The sequence below is a fragment of the Thamnophis elegans genome, chromosome 7 (genome assembly GCF_009769535.1).
Source record: "Thamnophis elegans isolate rThaEle1 chromosome 7, rThaEle1.pri, whole genome shotgun sequence".
Classification (NCBI taxonomy): Eukaryota; Metazoa; Chordata; class Lepidosauria; order Squamata; family Colubridae; genus Thamnophis; species Thamnophis elegans.
The window spans coordinates 18,536,767-18,557,401 of record NC_045547.1 but is presented as its reverse complement, the minus strand read 5'-3'; the positions used below and the strand labels follow the sequence as shown (position 1 = coordinate 18,557,401).

At 41.6% G+C, this 20,635-nt stretch overlaps 1 protein-coding gene across 2 annotated transcripts in view; it reads left to right on the top strand.

Annotated features, from left to right (window-relative positions):
• The first annotated feature begins 635 nt into the window (after window positions 1-635).
• DENND5B (DENN domain containing 5B) overlaps window positions 636-20,635 on the top strand; it is a 135,848-nt gene continuing 115,848 nt past the window's right edge. The window contains exon 1 of one of the 2 annotated variants that reach the window (XM_032221745.1): window positions 636-999. In XM_032221745.1, the coding sequence (XP_032077636.1) occupies window positions 870-999 (130 nt within the window). In that variant the 5' untranslated portion in view covers window positions 636-869. The remainder of the gene's footprint in view (window positions 1,000-20,635) is intronic. The other variant, XM_032221744.1, reaches the window with a different exon arrangement.

Here is a 20,635-nt window from a genome sequence, read left to right as displayed (position 1 = left end):
GCTCTCCTCTCTGCGGCAGCCCCTCAAATATTGGAAGACCGATATCATGTCTCCCCTGGTCTTTCTTTTCATTAAACTAGCCATGCTCAGTTCCTGCAGCCATTCTTCATATGTTTTAGCCTCCAGTCCCCTAATCATCCTGGTTGCTCTTCTCTGCACTCTTTCTAAAGCAGGGGTGTCCAATCTTGGGAACTTTAAGACTTGTGGACTTCAACTCCCAGAATTCCCCAGCCAGCCAGGGGGGGGGGGTTGAGTTTGTTCCAGCCTCCCTTCGAGGGCAGAAAATGATCGGGGTGCTGGCTGGGGAATTCTGGGAGTTGAAGTCCACAAGTCTTGAAGTTCCCAAGTTTAGACACCCCTACTCTAGAGTCTCAACATCTTTTTTATGGTAGGGTGACCAAAACTGGATGCAGTGTTCCAAGTGTGGTCTTACTAAGGCTTTACACGCCCTAGTAAGTTCCAAAACCCACCTCCCCGCTGGCTTTGCCGCAGCTGCGCTTCTCGGGGGGCGGAGAAGCGATTTAAATGTCCCGCCGGAGAGGCGGGGCGGAAGCGACTGGCGGGCCTCCTTTCTCCTCCCGCGGCTCCGATTGGCGGCGGCGGCGGCGGCGCTTAGCGGGCGAGGCGGGGCCGCGGGACGGTGCCTGCCTGGCTTGGGGCGCCGCTGCAGCCTCAGCTGACCGCGGGGCGCCCGCACCGTTGCCAGCCGAGCCGACGCAGCCCCCGTGGCCAGGGAGGCCGCCAGCCGGGCCCGGCCAGGCTTTGCGCCATGGAAGAAGAAGCGCGGCGGAGGCGTTGAGGGGCGCCTTGCCGGGGAGCGAAGGCGAGCGGGGCCACGAGGCGGAGAAGCCGGAGCTGCTGGGGAAGAGATGAGCGGCGTCGGCGGTAGCGGCGCTCCTTCGGGGCCGGGCTCCGGCTCAGCGCCCTGCCGCTTCGCCCACTACTTCGTGCTGTGCGGGATCGACGCCGACAGCGGCTTGGAGCCGGATGAATTAGCAGGTGAGCAGCCCGAGGGGGACGGACGGCGGAGGACAAAAGGGGCAGCAAAAGGGGGGATCCGTCCCTCTGGCTCGGCTGGGCTCCGAAGCTCCCGGGGTGGCGCTTATGTAGGTCGGCGCTGCCTCCCTTCCTCCTTCCCGCTTGCTTTTTCTCGCTCTCTCCCGGGCATCGGTCTCCCGGGGCGGCTCCGGGCTTAGCCCTTTGTGGGGAGCCGCCGACGCGCTCCTCGATCGGCGATCCCCAGGATTGCTGGGGCGCAAAGGCGCAAAAGGCAGTTCGTTGCCGGGCTCACCCGGGGGGGTTGGGAATTGGGTTTGTTCCCGCCTCCCTTCGAGGGCAGAAAATGATCGGGGTGCCCTTGACCGATTCCCCCAAACCCCCCCGGCAAGAAGGGGACGCGGGGACCCCCAGGTGGCCTTTTGAAAAAGGACTCTGGTCGCTGCGCCTTCTCTGGGGGGCTTCGCCGCTTTCTCCTTTCTCTCCCTGGAGGAGATTTAACTGGGACGGGTACTTCGGAGGAGAACCCCCCCCTCACTCCAATCCCCAGCCTTTCGGTGCTCTTGAGGACCCCCCTCCCCTTCCTCCGCCCAGCTATGCCTTTCTATTTCCCCTCAGATACGATTCCCACGTTAAAAGAAGAGGGGTGGGGGAATAAAGGAGGTTTATTTATTTTCCTTACGAAGCAGCAACTCGTCTCCTTGCCCCATCATGTTTATCCCTCCGGTTTAATGTTCGCCCCCCTCCCCTTTCCCTGCCTTCTTTCTTTATATCCCCGCCCATTATCCCCAAAATCGTGATGCCTCCAATGCCTGCAGTAGCCAGCTTTGGTTATGTCACTGGCAAGAGTAACCATGTTTCAATGCAGTTGTCTTTTATCATAGAGGTTGGATACAATCGCCCCCCCCTTCCCTTCCCGTGGCCTTTTGCTGTAGTCAGGCCCAGGTGTTGTTGGGTTGTGAAAGGTTTATATACACTTCCATGGTTGTTGCGGGGCCTCTCTGTTGAATCAAGGGCTTGCTGAAGTCCAAAGAACAAGCGGGGGGGGGGGGGGGAACCACCTTTGTAACTGCTGTGTTGTTACAGAATGCGCCTTTTGAAAGTGGGTTGAAAGCCCTTTTTGGAGAGGGTTTTAGGCTATGGTGTCTAAACCTCTGACTGTGGATGGAGTAGAAAATGTTCATTAATGTTGCACCGGTATTAATTGATAATGGCAACGCAGTCCACTGAGTGCCCCAAAAATATACAGGGGAAAAAAATAATCATTGAACTATACTTAAGAAGCGTATAAGGAAAAATGGCTCTTTGCCAATAGATAGTGATGTTTGAATAAAGGAAAATCAATGATCTAAGGGGGAAAAAAACACCAAACCACTTTCAAATGTAGTCTCCAAAATATGGCATATTGGTTTTCAGCAGGACAATTTCATTCTTCCCTTTGTTTCCTTCAGAGCTGCCTGGACCTCTAATTATTTCTTTAGTATGCTTTCTTTGATTTTTTTTTAACTGAATTTTTCTATCAGCAGCGATCTTAAAAAGCATCTGTGCATGTTGGGAGAAAAGCCTCACATAATATTTACTAATTTCAGGAGAATGTTGCTTTTATGTATATTAAAGCTGGAGAAATGTCAGAGCCTCTTTGCATAACCAGCTGTAGAGAAAAGGGGAAAATCTGCTAAAAAAATAGATAAGGGTACCAGGATTAGCAAACCATTTTAAAAGCCTGTAATTAATGCTGTTTGTGGACTCTGAAAAGGATTTAAATTGTAGTGCTGTTTTAGAAAATTCTGCAGTGTCTCAAGCCAATGGATAAAAAAAGGAATTCAATACCCTCAACTTCTGTTTGTTCTGTTCAAAATGAGACTAGCAATCTAGTAGTGACTTAATTACTGCTACATAAAATTGCAGATTTTACCTTTGATATTGGGCTGGTTCTGAAAAATCATGTATTCATTCCAGTATTCTATTTTAACAAGTATGTGAGTGCTTGGTTAGCAATAAAATCTTTAGAGGACCAGAAACAGAGACATTATATGTTTGTTGTTCGGTTATTGTATTTAACTTACCCTAGCAAAGGAAGTATATATTCTTAAACATTTCTGCAGGCTACTCTGAAATTAAAGATAAATTCATTTAAGGGGGTTTGTTGTTGTTTACTTGATATTTTCAGAAATTTAAGTGCTGCTTTTTCAGCTGTTCAGCTTACTTTCTAGGACCGTGATAGCTAACCTATGGCACGCATGCCACAGGTGGCACGCAGAGCCCTCTGCTGGCACGCGAGCTGTCGCCCAGGTCAGCTCTACCACGCATGCACACCCACCTCCTGCCAGCCATCTGATTTTTGGTTCTTTGCTGTCCATGCACGGGGGAGGGACGCATGTGGGAGAAATGCGCACATGTGGTTCGTTTTTGCTCCCAGGAGACTGAAGGGAGGCCTACTAGGCCCAAAATCAGGTGGGCGGGTTGCACAAGGGGGGGGTCACACACACGCATGTGCTGATGGGGTGGGGTGTACAGGGGGGATGCATGCACATTGCATTTTGGGTGCAGGTGCGCTTTCGGCACACAACAACAAAAAGGTTAACCATCATTGTTCTAGGATGTCTATAGTGTATGTTGGAACTGAATGGGCATATTTCAAGGCAAGTGAATACAGCACGATTGACTTGAATTTGGGAATCATGGTAAGCACTAAAGAAGTCTAGGATACATTGGCCAACCATGATCCCATAGATTGATTGAAAAGGAGGATTTTTGCCTATGTGATAACGCTTCTCCTAGAACTCGGATAGGTACAAGAATTGCCATGAAGTACAGATAGTACATATTAGCGTTGCCTTCAGATGTACAACTTTTGTAACCTAATGCAATTTAAGTACCTCAGCTATAAAATGTTTTCTTCTTCTTCTATTTTAGTGAGATAAATATCCTGCCCCAACTTTTTCTCCCCTTAATATCTAACCTGATAAGAACAGCCGAGGTAGCTTGTCCATGGCTTTTAACTATGGAGTCCTTGGTGCTCTCTGAGCTTGATTGCTTGCAGATGCTTCATTCCTCAACTGGGTAATATCATCAGAGCACAGTTCAACTCCGAGCTACAGATAATCCTCTTGTAGTACTTGTGACCTGTAGTCCAACCTCCTGTCCTCTCATACCATCTTGGATAAATGACTGTCTATGGTTTTTTTTTTTTTTTTTAAATGTCCGAGATGGTATGAGGACTGTAGCTTTGGGCATAGTGGTTTGGACTAGAAGACTTCCATGGCTCGTTCTAGTCCTATAATTTGCCTTGCCTTAATATTTACCTTCAGGGATGCGGTGAACTTGTCGATTGTAAGGTCGGCAGTTGAGCGGTTAGAATCCCTAGTGCCGCGTAATGAAGTGAGCTCCGGTTACTTGTCCCAGCTTCTGGCAACCTAGCAGTTCGAAAGCACATTAAAAATGCAAGTAGAAAAATAGGGATCACTTTGGAGGGAAGGTAACAGCGCTTCTTGTACCTTCGGCGTTTAGTCATGCCGGCTGCATGACCATGGAGATGTCTTCGGACAGAGCTGGCTCTTTGGCTTTGAAATGAGCACCACCCCCTAGAGCCGGAAACGAGTAGCACACATGTGCGAGGGAAGCTTTACCTTTAATATTTTCCTTAATATAGATTTTGCTTCAACGGATGATAGCATCTGCGTAGATCTGGGCTCAGAAATGACCATAGTTAGGCTAATAAGTACATGGATGGGAGACCACAAGGACTCTGGATTAGACTGAGAAATTGAAAACAGTTCCTGGAAAAAGACAAAGGCAGATTATTTTTCTACTATTGCCAAGAAAGCAGTATGGAGATGTCCATGAAAGCATAGGGCTGAAGTTTTCTTCAGTTTCCTATTTTTACTTCACAGGAAAATATTGCTTTTCTATGAGAAAATCCTTAATTAGGTAAATTATATTTTGCCGGAGTATTTGTTATTGAAATTAAAAATATAACAGATACAAACAAAAATAGACATTAGTTTCAAGTGTTCACCTTATGAAATATACTTTAGTTTCAAGATAATAGTACTTTGCCTGTAATTTTTCTACTTTCAAGCATTAAATTAAACATTGGATTTAGTTATAGTATGCAGTATAGTTTCCATTTCCATAAATGTTTTTTTCTCTCTCCATGAGAAGCTTTTTGGTTCTTTGAAACTGAAGGTGAACCCAGTTCCATTTGCATAGCATTTACCTTTGGGAAGTTTAAACTAAAATAACTTCTAATTCCTCTTTCTGAAAATAGCTGCACAATACTTACGTTGCTATGCTAATTGGGAGTTTGCTGTTACCTTTTAAGTGTGAATATGCTGTTGTTTTCAGAGCTGTAAAAGCAGATTTGCATCTTTCTCAAGGGCGAATGCAAATATCCACAGCAAATAGCTTAACCCTGATCTGAAGTTACTTTTGGGTATTAACTTTTTTTCTGCTGATACTGAAGTTACTCCTGCATTTCTTTTTCTGCTGCTGTTTGAGAATTGACTTTAGATATTTCATATTTGATATAACAATCTAAAGGTAAAGGTTTCCCTCACACATATGTAGTAGTTGTTCCTGACTCTAGGGGGCAGTGCTCATCTCCGTTTCAAAGTCGAAGAGCCAGCGCTGTCTGAAGACATCTCCGTGGTCATGTGGCCAATATGACTAAATGCCGAAGGTGCACGGAGCACTTTTACCTTCCCACCAAAGGTGGTTCCTATTTTTCTTCTTGCATTTTTACATGCTTTTGAACTGCTAGGATGGCAGAAGCCGGGACAAGTAACGGGATTCGAACCGCTGAACTGCCGACCTTCTGATTTACAAGCTCCGCGTCTTAGCCACTGAGCCACTTGAATTACGGTCCAGCAAAACATAATTTTTTTGAACATTTACACGGTATGATCTTGGTCTTGAACCTTCATAAGAACAAAGGTTGTCAAGTAAAATTGTTGATAATCTAGTTCTAGTGAATTTAGAACTTTAGCCATTACTTTAGCTAGCTTTGTTTACTTTAGCCTTCTGGAAGGATGTGAAGACCTGGCTTTCCCCTCCAAGCATTGGGCTAGAACAGGGATGTCCAACCTTGGCAACTTTTTAAGACTTGTGGACTTCAACTCCTAGGATTCTCCAGCCAGCCATGCTGTTGTTTCTATTGGTTGTTGGGAGCCACCTAGCACCACTATCTGAAATATGGAGCGATACAAGTTCAATAAATAAATCTTAGTGTATATCTGCCACTACTTTATCCAACTTCCTTCTCTAAGCCGAAGCTTAACAGATGTGGAATCGGGGTACTCTTACTCTTCCGGGGGGGGGGGGTACCAGGCAAGAAGCACTTCCATAAATTCCGTTTCACTTGTTGTTTTCAATTGTAAATAAGTATTCCAAAGGAGAGCAAGTTCTCTCTGGGTTCCCTGCCTCATTTTAGGGTCCTGGAACCTCCTAAGATTGCGCTAAATAATGGCAAATCATCTATTTTGTTTAAACCCCTTAAAGGCATAAAGTGGGACGAGAAAAGAGTTATTACTATTGTATCCCTGCAACATTGTCCCCGTCCCGAAAACATTGCAAAATTGCCTATGTTTGCAATTTTAAAAAATTCAAATACATTATGCATGGTGTGGACTTATTGATTGGTTGATTAATTGATTGTTTGATTGAAGGGGGGATATCAAGCTGAATGGTATTTAGTTTTATAACACTTGATGGCAAACTTTAATTGCTAGAGTAATCAATGACATCGTTGCCTTTTAAGAATGCTTTGGTTTCGCTTCCCGTTTTGTTTATATAAAGCCTTAAAATGGACCTGCTTCAGTGCTTTGAATGGATTGATAGCTTTTGTGAAAGCCATTCTTAGCTGGTTGGCAGGATATCAATTTTGGAATAAATAATAAAAGCTTTGGTTGATTAATTGGTAGAAAAGTGTAATTGGGGGGCAGTGATTTAAGTGCACACTAGTTTGTTTCCTTCTGATTCTGGTATACTGCAACAGGGAATTTAGAATGGAATACAGAAATGAATATGGGCTTTTGTTAAGACAGGATCTTTTGTTTTTTAAAAGGTCCACACACTGATATCCTTTGTGTTTGATGTATAATTCTGTGGTTTGAGATTATGGGTATAGCTATCAAGGGGCATAGCAAAGACTTAAGGACTCTAAAGTATTCCGCTTCACACACACACACACACACATATATATACATATATATACATACATACATACATACACACACACACACACACATTTATTTATTTATTTATTTATTTATTTATTTAAAGTCACAACCCCTGGTATGCCCAAATATGGGAGGAAGGTCACACTTCCACTCTCTGTCTTCGGCTCGTCACAAGAGACCATCCAGACAGAAACCCAATATTTTTTACTGTTGCCTTTTTGTTACATTTGTTATATTTATGCTGATAAATAAATAAAGGGAGACTAGTATAGATCTATTTCAAGCTATTTAGCTCCCATCAGCTAGCCACATTCCCAACAAGGGTGTGGCTAGCTGATGAGAGCTAAATAGCTTGAAATAGATCTATACTAGTCTCCCTTTATTTATTTATCAGCATAAATATAACATATATATATATACACACACACACACACACATACATACATACATACATACATACATACATACATATATATATATATATTATTACACCTTTATGACATTTTTATTATTGACCACTGGAAATGCAAATATCTGAAGTTCACTATTTAAACGAGTAGCTGGGCTATTTAAATTGAAGGAAATGAAGACAGACTAAGTGGGGGAAATATATGGTTAATTTCTGTTAAACCTATGCTTTTTAAACTAAAAATTAATAAATATATTTACAATAAAAGGAATTCAGCTTCTGCATAAATTATGCCAAAGAGGTTGATAATGATGACAAATTCAGGTAGCCCTCAACTTAACAACCACAGTTGAGCCCAAAGTTTATGTTGCTAAGTGGGAAATTTGTTAAGTGAATCACTGCAGTTGTTAAATTAGGGACACATTTGTTAAGTCAATCTGGTTTCCCCATTGACTTTGCTTGTCAGAAGGCCGCAAAAAGGAAACACTGCAGCTGTCATAAATAATGTGAGTCAGTTGTCAAGCATTCGAATATAAATCACTTGACCATGGAGATGCTGCAATGGTCGTAAGTGTGAAAAATGGCCATAAGTCACTTTCTTTAGTGATGATGTAACTTTGGTCACTAACTGAACTGTTGTAAGTCAAGGAGTACCTTTACAAAAAGGAGACCATTTAAAGTAGCAAATATTTTAAATCTAAGAGGATGTAGGAATTATGATAGTGCACTTTATTTTGCCAATTTATTTAGCAAAATGTGTGAGCAAAAAGGTATTTTTACCATCCTGATGTGCTTGGATTATAATTCCCAGCATTCTCAACACGCTTGGAAATTTGGGGAGTTATATCCCAACAGTTCTAAATTTCATGCTACTGTGTTTTTATTCCCGCTTGGAATCAACTTTAATGTCAAAACTGCAGTGAGATATGTAGCCAACTAATAGGTCAGCCAAATGAGTCAATTTTGCAGCAACATCTAGAACTTTTCTCCTGCAACCAAGAAAAAAAGGGAATTAGATGCATTTTGTATTAGCATTATTATTTGTATTGCATTACACAAAATCAACATTGAATCTAATATAATGCAGCTTGTTTGAAAATTTTCATTCAAACAAGCTGCATTATATTAGATTCAATGTCGCAGTATAATACCATAAAAAGGCAGGTGCAGTCGTGGTGTTTTGAATCAAGTGGATAATTTCCCCATCTAATTCCAGATTTTTTGGTATTATACTGCGACAGGGTGATAAATTCTAGGTTGGGTGACACAGTTTTTATTTATTTATTTACTACATTTCTATGCTGTCCATCTCGTCTAGGTGACTCTGGGTGGCTACGTCATTCAATAAAAATGACATATAAAACATTAAAACAAGAAAGGCCATAAATTTAAAATTCAGTTGAAATTCAATTTATCAAAATGGAGAAGAAGGAAGTTGGGTGTATTAAACTCTTCAATTAAACATGGTTTGCTAAGTATATTGCAGTTATCAAAGTTTGCTGAACAAAACTGGAATTACCAGGATTCAAATGACAAGCTAAACCCATAACCTATGATTTATAAGCCGTAGGGCTTGGAGTCCTATAACACAAAGCCAAAGATAAATGCTTTGATTTCCAATAAGCAACTTTTCCCATGAGAATTAGAGTCCAATTCATTGAAAGAAGGTTGCGGTAAGGAAGACTACAATAAAATGAAGGACCATGCGACCAAATGTTTATTCTACAGTGTCTATAAAGGTAAAGGTAAAAATTCCCTTCCAATGGTGGGTTGCAATTTATTTTACTACCGTTTGCTCATGCACTCGTGGGTGGGTGGGTGGAGCCCTCCGCCACTGCAACTAACGGTTCGCCCAATCCAGGGTGAACCGGCAGCAATGCACCTCTGTTCTTCTCACACATATGTGCTAGTTGTTCCTGATTCTAGGGGGTGGTGCTCATGAAGACGTCTCCATGATCATGTGGCTGGCATGACTAAATGCCGAAGGTGCACTGAATGCTGTTACCTTCCCACCAAAGGTGGTTCCTATTTTTCTATTTGCATTTTTACATGCTTTTGAACTGCTAGGTTGGCAGAAGCTGGGACAAGTAACGGGAGCTCACTCCGTTACACAGCACTAGGGATTTGAACCGACCTTCTAATCGGCAACTATTGGCATAAGCGTTTCAAACATGGTATCATCCAGATAGGTTTAACTTAGTGCCCATCATATTTAATACTGAGCATTATTGGATTCTGAGATCTAGTATAATGTGGTTAAAAGTCTAGAAATCAAGAGAATATGAATTGTAAACCTGCTAATCCTACTAATACTAATGTATTTTCACTAAGTCCAAAGACATCTAGAGAATGCTAGATGGTGCCAAAATGTAATCTATTACTTTCTATGTGTTGTAGATGCTTTCAAATATAAGCTGCTCTGGCTAACCTAGTTATTATCTTGGCCGTAATGTGTTACATGAATATATTATAAGCAGAATTCGATGCTTTTGGCATGGAGAGCATCATTTGAGAAAGCACTTGGTCTTCAGAAACTGGAGAAGTAGACAACTTATGAAATGTTGTTCATACTTATGAACACTTTATGAACTGTTGTTCAGAAAGGTGTACATTGTTATGATTGAATCAGGAGTAACGCTTCTAGCCTGACAAACAAGTTAAGTTGAGGCACATTATTGTAAGAATTGGTGCTCTGTAGTTTAGTCCTACAGTTCTGCATTGAAGATTGCCTTGAATCTGTTTTTAGTAGATGTTGGTCCAGTAGTGATGAAGCTATCATTGGCAAGTACTAAGGTTATAACAAAGCCTACCACAGTGTCATCCAGATGTATTGAGATAACTTCCACAGTTTGCCATATGTTTTAAGTGCAATCCTGAGGGCACTGGTCTACTGCATTGTTTCTCTCAATCTATTAACTAGAGGTGACTAGTTGAGTAGTCCAAAAGTTGTGGTCTTCAGCATGTCTAGAGGCTACCAGTTGAAAGAATAAGCTAGAAGAAGAGTTTTGGAAAGTGGCTGTGGAAATGTGGCAGCGGGAAGAGTTTTCCACTATTTTTCCATTTTAATTCCCCTCCAGACACTTCTTCTTAAAGGAACATCATTGAGTTTCTGTTACATATGTACATTTATTGGACACCACTGGCATGAAATACATAAGGCGATGTGTAATATAGAATTATAGAACTCTACCTTTTATGAAAACAAAAAGCCCCAATCTGCTGATTGCTGAAAGAATCAGCATTCTTTAAGGTACTCAGTACTTAAGATTAGTTTGTGCATTATCTCAGAAGTAAATCTCTGAGTTTGGTAAGGTTTATTCCTAGAGGTATGTAAATGAGTGTAATCAGAAGTTCATGCGTGTCTTCAAGCCCACGTATGACTTTCAGTTCCCTTTCTATGACCTTTAAAATTTCAACGTCAGTATTTAGAGGCAAACCATATTTTTTGCACTGTAAGATACACTCCCCCCCCCTCAAAAAAAGTGGGTGGAAATGTCTGTGTGTCTTATGGAGCGAATATTGCCTATCGCAGCTGCCGCATGTAGCTGCCGCCGCCTATCGCCACCACTCTTTGCTGTCGCCACCTGTTGGCAGTTGGATCGGCCTCCCGGAGTGCCGCCAATCAGCTGTTCCAGGCAGCGGGATCGCAACCATCTCCTGTTGCTGCTGTTTATTGCTCATCTCTGCACTAGAATACAATTGTTGCTCACAAGTATAAAGGTGCATTAGAATTGCCCTAATCTAGAAAAAATAACCGCTCAACTTCCTTTCTTGTATGTTTACATACAAGGTAAACATACAAGGCAAAAGAACAGAAATTCATAATTTTACCAGGTCTTAATTTCCCTTTTCTTTTGTATTAATAATTTGATTATAATGTATAGATGATAAACTAATGTGAATCATTTATCCTATTGACATTGCTAATTCTGTTTTAATATCAGGTTCTCCTTGATTTTAAGCAGGCACTTAGGAGAAAAAGCATCCAAATTTTATGTGATTCAGCTCTTGTAGGCAGCACTGTTCATTCTGCAGATCAAATGAGAAATAATCAGTTTGCAATGGATGCTGGTTGCTTTTTTGCATGGATTATAATGATAATTTTGATGCTTTTTATACTGATTCCCCAATTTGTAACGTGAGGAGGTTGATATTATGGTGACTGCACTGAAGGCTGAATTTAAAAGATACCGTATTATTTTATTAATGTCAGATACAAAGTTTTAAAGTTTTGGAAATTAACTTGTTATCTAGCGGGAATGTTATTCTTTGGAATTTCTGATTTTTTTTTAACCGTTGAAATTCTTGGTGTTCAAATTACACACATATATAGCTGGAAGGGAGGTAAAAGTGCCATATATAGAGAGGGTTTGTTTGGAATGTAGAAAACTAGTTTAAATTATAAATGGCCCTGGGGCCCTTACGGCAAAGATTTTCCATTGTATGATGTGTTACCCGTTTATTGTGGTTCAGTTGGGTTAATAAAAAATCCTATTTTCAAAAATGAGAAAAGTTCATAACTTTTGTGAGTATTGCAAACAGTAGAGAGGTTGAAATTTACACAAACTCTATTCAAACCAAGAGTAGAAACAAGATGTTATAGAAGACTATAGTTCAAGGTCTCTTTATATCTTATTTCTTACCCCATCATTTTTTGTCTGCATATTAAGAGTAACTGTGCAAAATTCAATTATTCATTCTTAACACAAGTGTTTGCAAATATTCCAGATACATGATTCTTGCCATAAAATCAAGTTTCCTCATCCTGTTGCCTCTGATGTTATTCTCCCATGAATAGGATACATGGAATTGTCAACCCTTGACCAATTGGATCATCTTTTCAGAAATAGTTCCTTATCTGATTCAGTGGTGGGTTCCTACCGGTTCGGACCAGTTTGACCAAACCAGTAGTGATTTGGTGGCCTGGGTTGCTGGAACCGGCAGCGACCCAGGACTGCCATGCCCCTGAACTAGTTTTGCGGGCGGGCGCCATAGGCGCCACCATCTTGTTTTTTGGTTCTGCGCATGCACAGAACAATTTTAACTGCACTGTGCATGCATGCGCAGCGCACATCAAGTGCACACACGCAGCGCGCTCATGAGCAGTAGTGCCTGCTGGAACCCACCTCTGATCCGATTCCTCAGTGTCTTCAACAATGACAGAACTTCTAATGTACTGCCTTCCCTGGAAAAAAAGATGCATCTGCCTTGAGACTCAGCTATATTGAACTGTAGAACACCACCATTTGCACAGAAATTTTTTTATGTCATACAATGTTTTATAAAATGTGGCAAATTCCAAATTCCATGGGAATTATTGGTTCTGGAGTTTGGACATATTCTGTAAATTAGCCCATTTGAAGTACTTTAGTTACAAAAACCGCTTCCCTATAAATTTCATCCAGTTAAAAGTTACGGGAATCAGATTTGTGGTAGTATATAGATGGCAGCAGATGTAGGTACATTTGAAGAAAACATTCATTTTAACAAAAATAAAATAAAAACACTGGAAACATGGTGAGTGCTTGAAAAGATGTTTAATGGTGGATAGGACCACATGGTTTGAGGTCTTGGGCAATATGAGCACATGGGGGGGGGTGAGAGAGAGAAAGAGAGATTGATTGATTGATTGGTTGATTTATACCCTCTCTTGGGCCCCACCTTGGAGCTTCCTGTTCCTGTGTAAGAAATGAATTCTGATTGGTTGTCAAGACTCCCATGGGACCATGCAGGGGTAACTTGAGCTGCAATGTTGGTTGAATCTTGCTGGGAGATGTAATCTCACCAGGTGCCATGTGGGGAGTTCTGTTGCTAGATAGGTAGAGGGCTAATCCTATCTTTGTTGCTTATGAATAGACCTAGCCATCTCTTTATCTCTTAAGTGCAGACATCTACTGTGGGCTATTGAGGGTGAAGGCTCTTAAGAGTGAGTCTGCTTTCTGCCTTTAAAAAAACATGTTTCTCCATTTCTCATCCAGGGAAATATAATAATCTGCCTTTTTAATATTTTCTAGAATATTTCACTCTTCTAGGAGAGGGGTGGGTGTGCTAGCTTCCCACATGACATTAAAAATATCCTAATTTCTCCTGACCGTTGAGACATGGCGAAGAGAGATGGGGTGAAAGGAGAACATGTGACCCAAATAGAAGAAGGCACCAGCGATAGGTTCAGAGTCATAGTTAAAGAGAATTAGTAATCTGTGCAGAAGGATTTTACAGAGGAAATCAAAATGAAATATTTATAAGGATGGCATCTTAAAAGATACATTAAAATAGATTGATGATACTTTCAGGGACCCGTGAAGATAAATATTTGACAACAGAACTGAAATTCTGAAATTCAGTTCAGAAGATGTTCTTGGCAGCCTTTGAATTTTGGATATTATCCATAACAGTAATACGCTAATTTTATTTCATTCCAAACCAAACCATAACATTTTATGGTTTTTATATTTATTGAAATACATTATAGAAATAGAACCCGTTGCTCACTTTTTGCAAAATGCCATTTCTTTGGACAAAAATGGACTTTGACTTCTTTCCCTAGATATTTCTCTTTCTATATTAAGTTTCTGTTTTTGCAGAACTTTCAAAATGTCATCCGTGCCATGTGTCATTCAAATATGGACAACTGTAGTTTAATTAATTAAATAATGGCCCTTTTACCTTCACATACTATGATAGTGATTGATTGGCTCACACATTAAACAAACCATGGATTAGTTCAGTCATAATGCATGATTATCTGAGTTTGTACAAGAGATTAAGCTTGAACTATCTTCTGCAAACCAGTATTGAGTTCACATAATAGACTGAATCCAAACGAGAGAACTCACATTATCTAGACCCATTTCAACCTCGATTGAGGCCATGTTATGATACCAAGACTGCATTGAGCATACATGTGGACAAGCTCTGTAGGACCTGGGATGGAGGCGATGCACTCAATGACTTTCAGTACCATCAACTATACCTGGTACCTGGATCAGTTTTGTGGTTGAAGTGGGACAGTATATACCAGCAATGGCGAATCTTTTTTGGCTTGCGTGCCATAAGTGAGGGGAGCGCAGGGGAGTCGTGCGCGGGCGTGCTGCACCCATAATGCAATGCGTGACCCCCCCAGTGCACATGCATGCACTACAGCTGCGATCCCCCATTTTTTGCATCCTTTTTTCGCTCTCCCCAGGCTCCCGAGGTTTTATAGGAGCCTGGGGAGGGTGAAAAAACCCCACCCACCCCCAGGAGGCCCTCCGGAGGCTTCAGGGACCTTCAGGAAGCTTCCTTGAAGACTCTGGAGCACTTAAAATGACCCTACGAGCAAACCGGAAGTCCGGAGGGCCTCCGGGACGGGGAGGAGGCAGGGGAGGCTCTTTTCGCCCTCCCCTGGCTCCTATAAAGCCTCTGGAGCCTGGGGAGAGTGAAAAATGGCTTTAAAAAAGGGTGAACTCAGCTGGCCAGCGTGGCCAGCTGACAGGGCAGTGCCTCACGTGCCCTGACAAATGGCTCCAGGTGCCACCTGTGGCACGCATGCCATAGGTTCGCCATCCCGGGTATATACAATAGTTTTATTCAGCGGCTGATTCCAGTTAATATTGGTAAGGGAGTGGGACAGGGCCAGAGATGGGCTACTGCCAGTTCCGACCAATTTGAGTGAACTGGTAGTTCCAACCACCAGCTGGGCTCACCCACCCGCTCCGGTTCTTTCCCGTCCTATATATCTCATTCTCTGGCTCGCTCGCTCCACCCATGAAGCCCAGCTGATTTTCACGCTTCGCCCATTCTACTCACTATGGCTGCCCAAGAAGGCATGCTGGAATCTGCACGCATGAAATTGCTGTGTGTTTGAAGCCATGTGCAAGCGCGGAAGGCGAACGCAAAGCACGCACATTTTTGGTTTTGCACTAGGCAAACCGGTTGTTCAATAATGTGAAGCCCACCTCTGGACTTTAGATTTCGGTTATGTGGATTGTCTCAGAATTTGGATCTCTCTGCACCCCCACCCACCCCCGGTTGCATTTAACATCTAAATGAAAGCACTAAGCCAGGCACTGACCCTGGCTGTGGAGGAGCGTGACCCGACAAAAGGGCGAACGACAAAACCGCGCCTGACTAAACCGCATTGCTAAAACCGCGTCGTCATCAACACGGCGACAACAGCGCGGTGACAACAGTGCTTCGACAGAAGGGCACTTTACCACAGCGCGTCGACAGAAAGCCGATTTATAGGGTTAGGTTTAGGGTTAGGTTTAGGGTTAGGTTTAGGGTTAGGGTTAGGGTTAGCGTTACGTTTAGGGTTAGGGTTAGGGTTAGGTTTAGTTTTACAGCGCGCTTCTGTCGCCGCACTGTTGTCGGCGCGATTCAGCGCTAATTCATCGGAGCGCTTTAGAACATGCGGTTTTGTCACCGCGGTTTAGTCGGGCGCGGTTTTGTCGTTCGCCCTTTTGTCGGTGAACCGTGGAGGAGATGCCTATGCAGGTCTAGATGGAGATGAATCCATTCTGTTGGCAAGATGGACTGTCTTGGCTCTCTGGATCCAGAGAAATGTCAACATTGACTCTTGACTGATTATGTACTCCCTTGGATGGAGTTGCCATACACTTTGGGCATTCTCCTCAACTCTGTGAGTCAGCCATAGTTAAGGTGCAGCTTTCTTTATTAATGAAACAATTAATTTAGAATACAGGTTATGTAAATGCTTTCTTCCTATGTATAACTGTATCTGTAGTTTTTTTATAAAATGAAATGACTATGGGGCAATGAAATTAATAATAGGAACTTTTTTCCACTTTATTCTGTGATAATAAAAATGGTTAATGCTGTGACATAGCCAATTATGTATATTTTTAAAAATATATCAAATTTACACCACCTGAGGATTAGCTGCATATTAATCATTTTCAGATACGGGGATGGATAGCATTGCAAATTGATGTGCATTTGCAGTCATTTGAAATTATGTGTTTGAGCATAAAATATGATGATTTTAGCACAGGTCAAGTAATGATTAAAAGCACAATGATTATTTTTGAAATGTTTATGCATGTGCACAAATGTATTATATCGAGCAAAGCAGGCGAGATACTATGCTAGCTATACATATGAAAAAGCACTTACTTGGTACGTAGAAAAAGGAGAGTTTATACATATGTTTTAAAAAGGAGGCTGGTTTTTTAATTAAAAATATGTTTGAATGCAATGTGAAACCTAGCAATAGCATTTAGGTTTATATATTACCCCACAGCACTTTACACCATTCTGTGTGATTTACCATGAAAGTATTTATTTGCATGTTGCCCCCAATAGCAATAGCAGTAGACTTATATACCGCTTCATAGGGCTTTCAGCCCTCTCTAAGCGGTTTACAGAGAGTCAGCATATTGCCCCCAACAATCTGGGTCCTCATTTTACCCACCTCGGAAGGATGGAAGGCTGAGTCAACCCTGAGCCGGTGAGATTTGAACCGCTGAACTGCTGATCTAGCAGTAGCCTGCAGTGCTGCATTTAACCACTGCGCCACCTTGGCCCCAACAATCTGGGTTCTCATTTTACTGACCTTGGAAGGATGGGAGGCTTTAGGCCTGCCAGAATTGAAATCTAATTGCAAGTACAATTGAAATTCTGAATATTAAAAATTGTTTGTCACCATTTTTGTATGAATGTCAGCTTAGCATAAACTCTCTGATTCCAGTTATTAGAAACAGCTTCAGTACTTTATTAAACATTACAATAAAAAAGCAAAGAAACCTCTAAAAATAAATAGCCCAATCCTTAGAAAAGCAAGCATCCTATTTGCTTTCAGGATATTCATTTTTAGAAAATGTTTTGGCATCTAACAATATCACTGTAGGGGGCAAAGCAAGATTTTATAGTCCCCACTTTAAAATCTGAGTGCATTAAAAATTAAGTAGATTTGTTGTGCCAATCGCACTCTTGAAATACATAATGCATGCATTGTTTTGTAAAGCAAAAAAAAATGTGTTGTCTTCATGAATAGTTTGTTGTGAACTTCAACCATATGATGCTAAAAGATCCTTTCCGCCTGGGAAACGAAAGGAGGCTGCATTTCTGATTTGTGGTCTAGTCTGATCGGTGGCTCAGTGACTAAGAGGCTGAGCTTGTTGATCAGAAATTCAGTGGTTCGAATCCCTGGTGCCATGTAATGGAGTGAGCTCCTGTTACTTGTCCCAGCTTCTGCCAATCTAGCAGTTCAAAAGCACATAAAAATGCAAGTAGAAAAATAGGAACCACTTTGGTGGGAAGTTAACAGCGTTCCATGCGCCTTCGATGTTTAGTCATGCCGGCCACATGACCACAGAGACGTCTTCGGACAGTCCTGGCTCTTCGGCTTTGAAACAAAGATGAGCACTGCCCACTAGATCGGGAACAACTAGCACATATGTGCTAGGGGAACCTTTACCTTTATCTTACCTGATCCTAAAGGCTCTCTAACTAATAAATAACTTTTCTATTTTCTTTGTGACGTTAGTACAGTTATTTATTCAAAAGCTTGGAGGCTCCAGCAGGAAAGGCCATGTTCTTGTTTCCTTCTTATAGCTGAGAGTTTAGGGCTCAGGTATACTCATTCCTTCAACATTGCATACAGAAATCTAGCTATTGAAACCTTGGATTGTAATACATCAGCTTGTGAGATCCAATATTCTTTGTCATTTAATATTTTATAATGCAAAAATGAGGTACATATACAGAATTCTATTATAAATCCAAAAAGAAATGGGTATACATTTTCCCCTTTTTACTTCAGTGTCTTGAATCATTAAGCCGTTACACCCTGCTTGGAGATTCAGTCTTCCCATCCCACATCTTGTATATTCTAAGTTTCAAGCTTTTGTCAAATCTAATGAAGTAAATTAACATCTTTTTGTTTGAGAATTACAAATTGGTTTTTCGGAACAGAGCCTCCGCTAAAGTTGAGTCAGAGGACAAATTAGCTATCTTTGAAGCTTTTAGCTATTGGTAGTCCTCAATATGTTCATTTAATGACAATCTGGTATTATAGTAGACTTGGAAAGGGTGCTTTACGGCCCTAAAGCACTTCCAGACATCAAAAAATGTTGCAACTCCCCCTCACTGATCATATGATCGCTGTCTGAGGGCTTAGCAACCTATTTGCACTTACAAATGGTTGTCTAGCACTCAACAATCATGTGATTGCCATTTACAATCTTCTCTACCAACTTCCCCAGAAAGTCAATGGGGAAGCCAGCAGGAAAGCTGCTGCCTACCAAGAGAAATCCCCCTCGTCTCTGGGAGCTGACTCCTCACTCAATTCCCTCACTCCTCTGAAGGACCCCATGTTACTGTACTTACCTCTTACATCCTCTTAATGACCTGATACTTGTGTTGTTAGCTGCTTCACTCAGTAACCAAGAAAGAAACCACTCAATTCCATTTTGCAGAATTAAGAGTACTTTTACTGGTCATGAGTAGATAGTAGCTAAGCAAAGCGAGATCTGAGGCAAAAGTGCACGTAATCATAGATATCAATATGTGACCCAACCCCCTCCCCCTGGTAACCTTAGTCCATAGTCCAATCAGTACACCCCACAGGTGTCACGCTGGAGACATCTTCAAAAAACATCATCAGGCTGGTATGCCGGACAGTTGGTCTGGGCGGCAAATCCTTTATCTGCAGCATGTGCAGTAGATGGTGAGAACACCTCCCTTTATTCAGTCTCTCCAGTGCTGACACTTCCCCACCCACAAACAATGCCCCCTCCTCCCCGTTTCAATGGCAGCCGAAAGCAAGCAGCAAAACAGAGGCTGACAACTTGTTTAAAAACCACAACTGGGACTGCTAGGATTGTGATCATTGAGCAAAGCAGTCACAGGGACATCTTGCTTAACTTTCACTGTAATCAGTGACCAGTGATCAATAATTATGGTCCCAATTGTGGTTGAGGGCTGCCTGCATTCTGATCGGCTTCCTGTACTTAAATACTACTGCTTAGACGAGGTTCTACTTGCTTTGTGTGTCTTACCTTCATCAATCCTAAAGACCAAATAGAATTTTTTTTCTTGCTAAAACTGGAAATACATAATTGTTGGTTTATACCTATCTCTGCCATTGTTTTGTTTCAGAGATTCTCATCATAAAAGGATAGTGCCTTTTATAAAGCCTGATTTAATGAATTGTGTGTCCAGTATCTTCTTTCTGACCAGAACCCAAAGGAAATGCTTAATATATTTATTTTTCTGTGACAACTTGTAGAGTTTTGACTGCAATTAAACATGGATTAATTTTCCCTCGATAATCTCACTTGACAGTCTTAATCTTTGACCCTAGTAGAGCACTGTAGTCTTAACATCAACCTTTTTGTTCCTAATCTTTTCTCTTTCCGCATTTGATTCCTCAAATTATAACTGTTGCAATTTATTTGTTTTATATATATTATCGGCCCTGTGGGTAGCAACTTCAATAAAGAGTGGAAAGGAACAAACTTGTTTTTTTTAAATCCTATTCCTATGATTGAATGAAGTGCTCACCTAACTAATTTCCTACCATATAGCCTATGCGCTGCAGTGGCATTTAAATAAATGATTCACAGGATAATCCTATGCCAGATTTCCCAGAAATAAATCTCATCATGTCTGTTAACTGAAGAACTGTAGTTCAGCATTTTAGTGATTAGTGGATGTTCTCATGTGGCTGTATTTTTTTTTTTTACAGTTCTCCAATCTCGCAGGGTGCACAAATGTTTTTTTAAAATCTGATGTTAGGGATAAACAAGAGAAAATGCTGTAGTTTAATGCAAACAAAGGGAATAAGATTCCGCTTTGAGCATCATGCATAATACAAACCCAGCTATTATTTATTTATTTACCGAGGTATTGCTCAACTCCCAAATGACTCTGAGCAGCTCCAAAGCGGAATGCAAAATGAATAAACAAGATGCAAATGCAGTTCCTCAACAAAAAAGCGTACACAAACCATAATCCCACAAAGGCCTCCATCCACTCTTAACTCAAGATCTTGAAAAACAGCGAAGGCCTTCAAGAACATCAGTCTCATTGCAAGTGTGGCAGAGAAGGA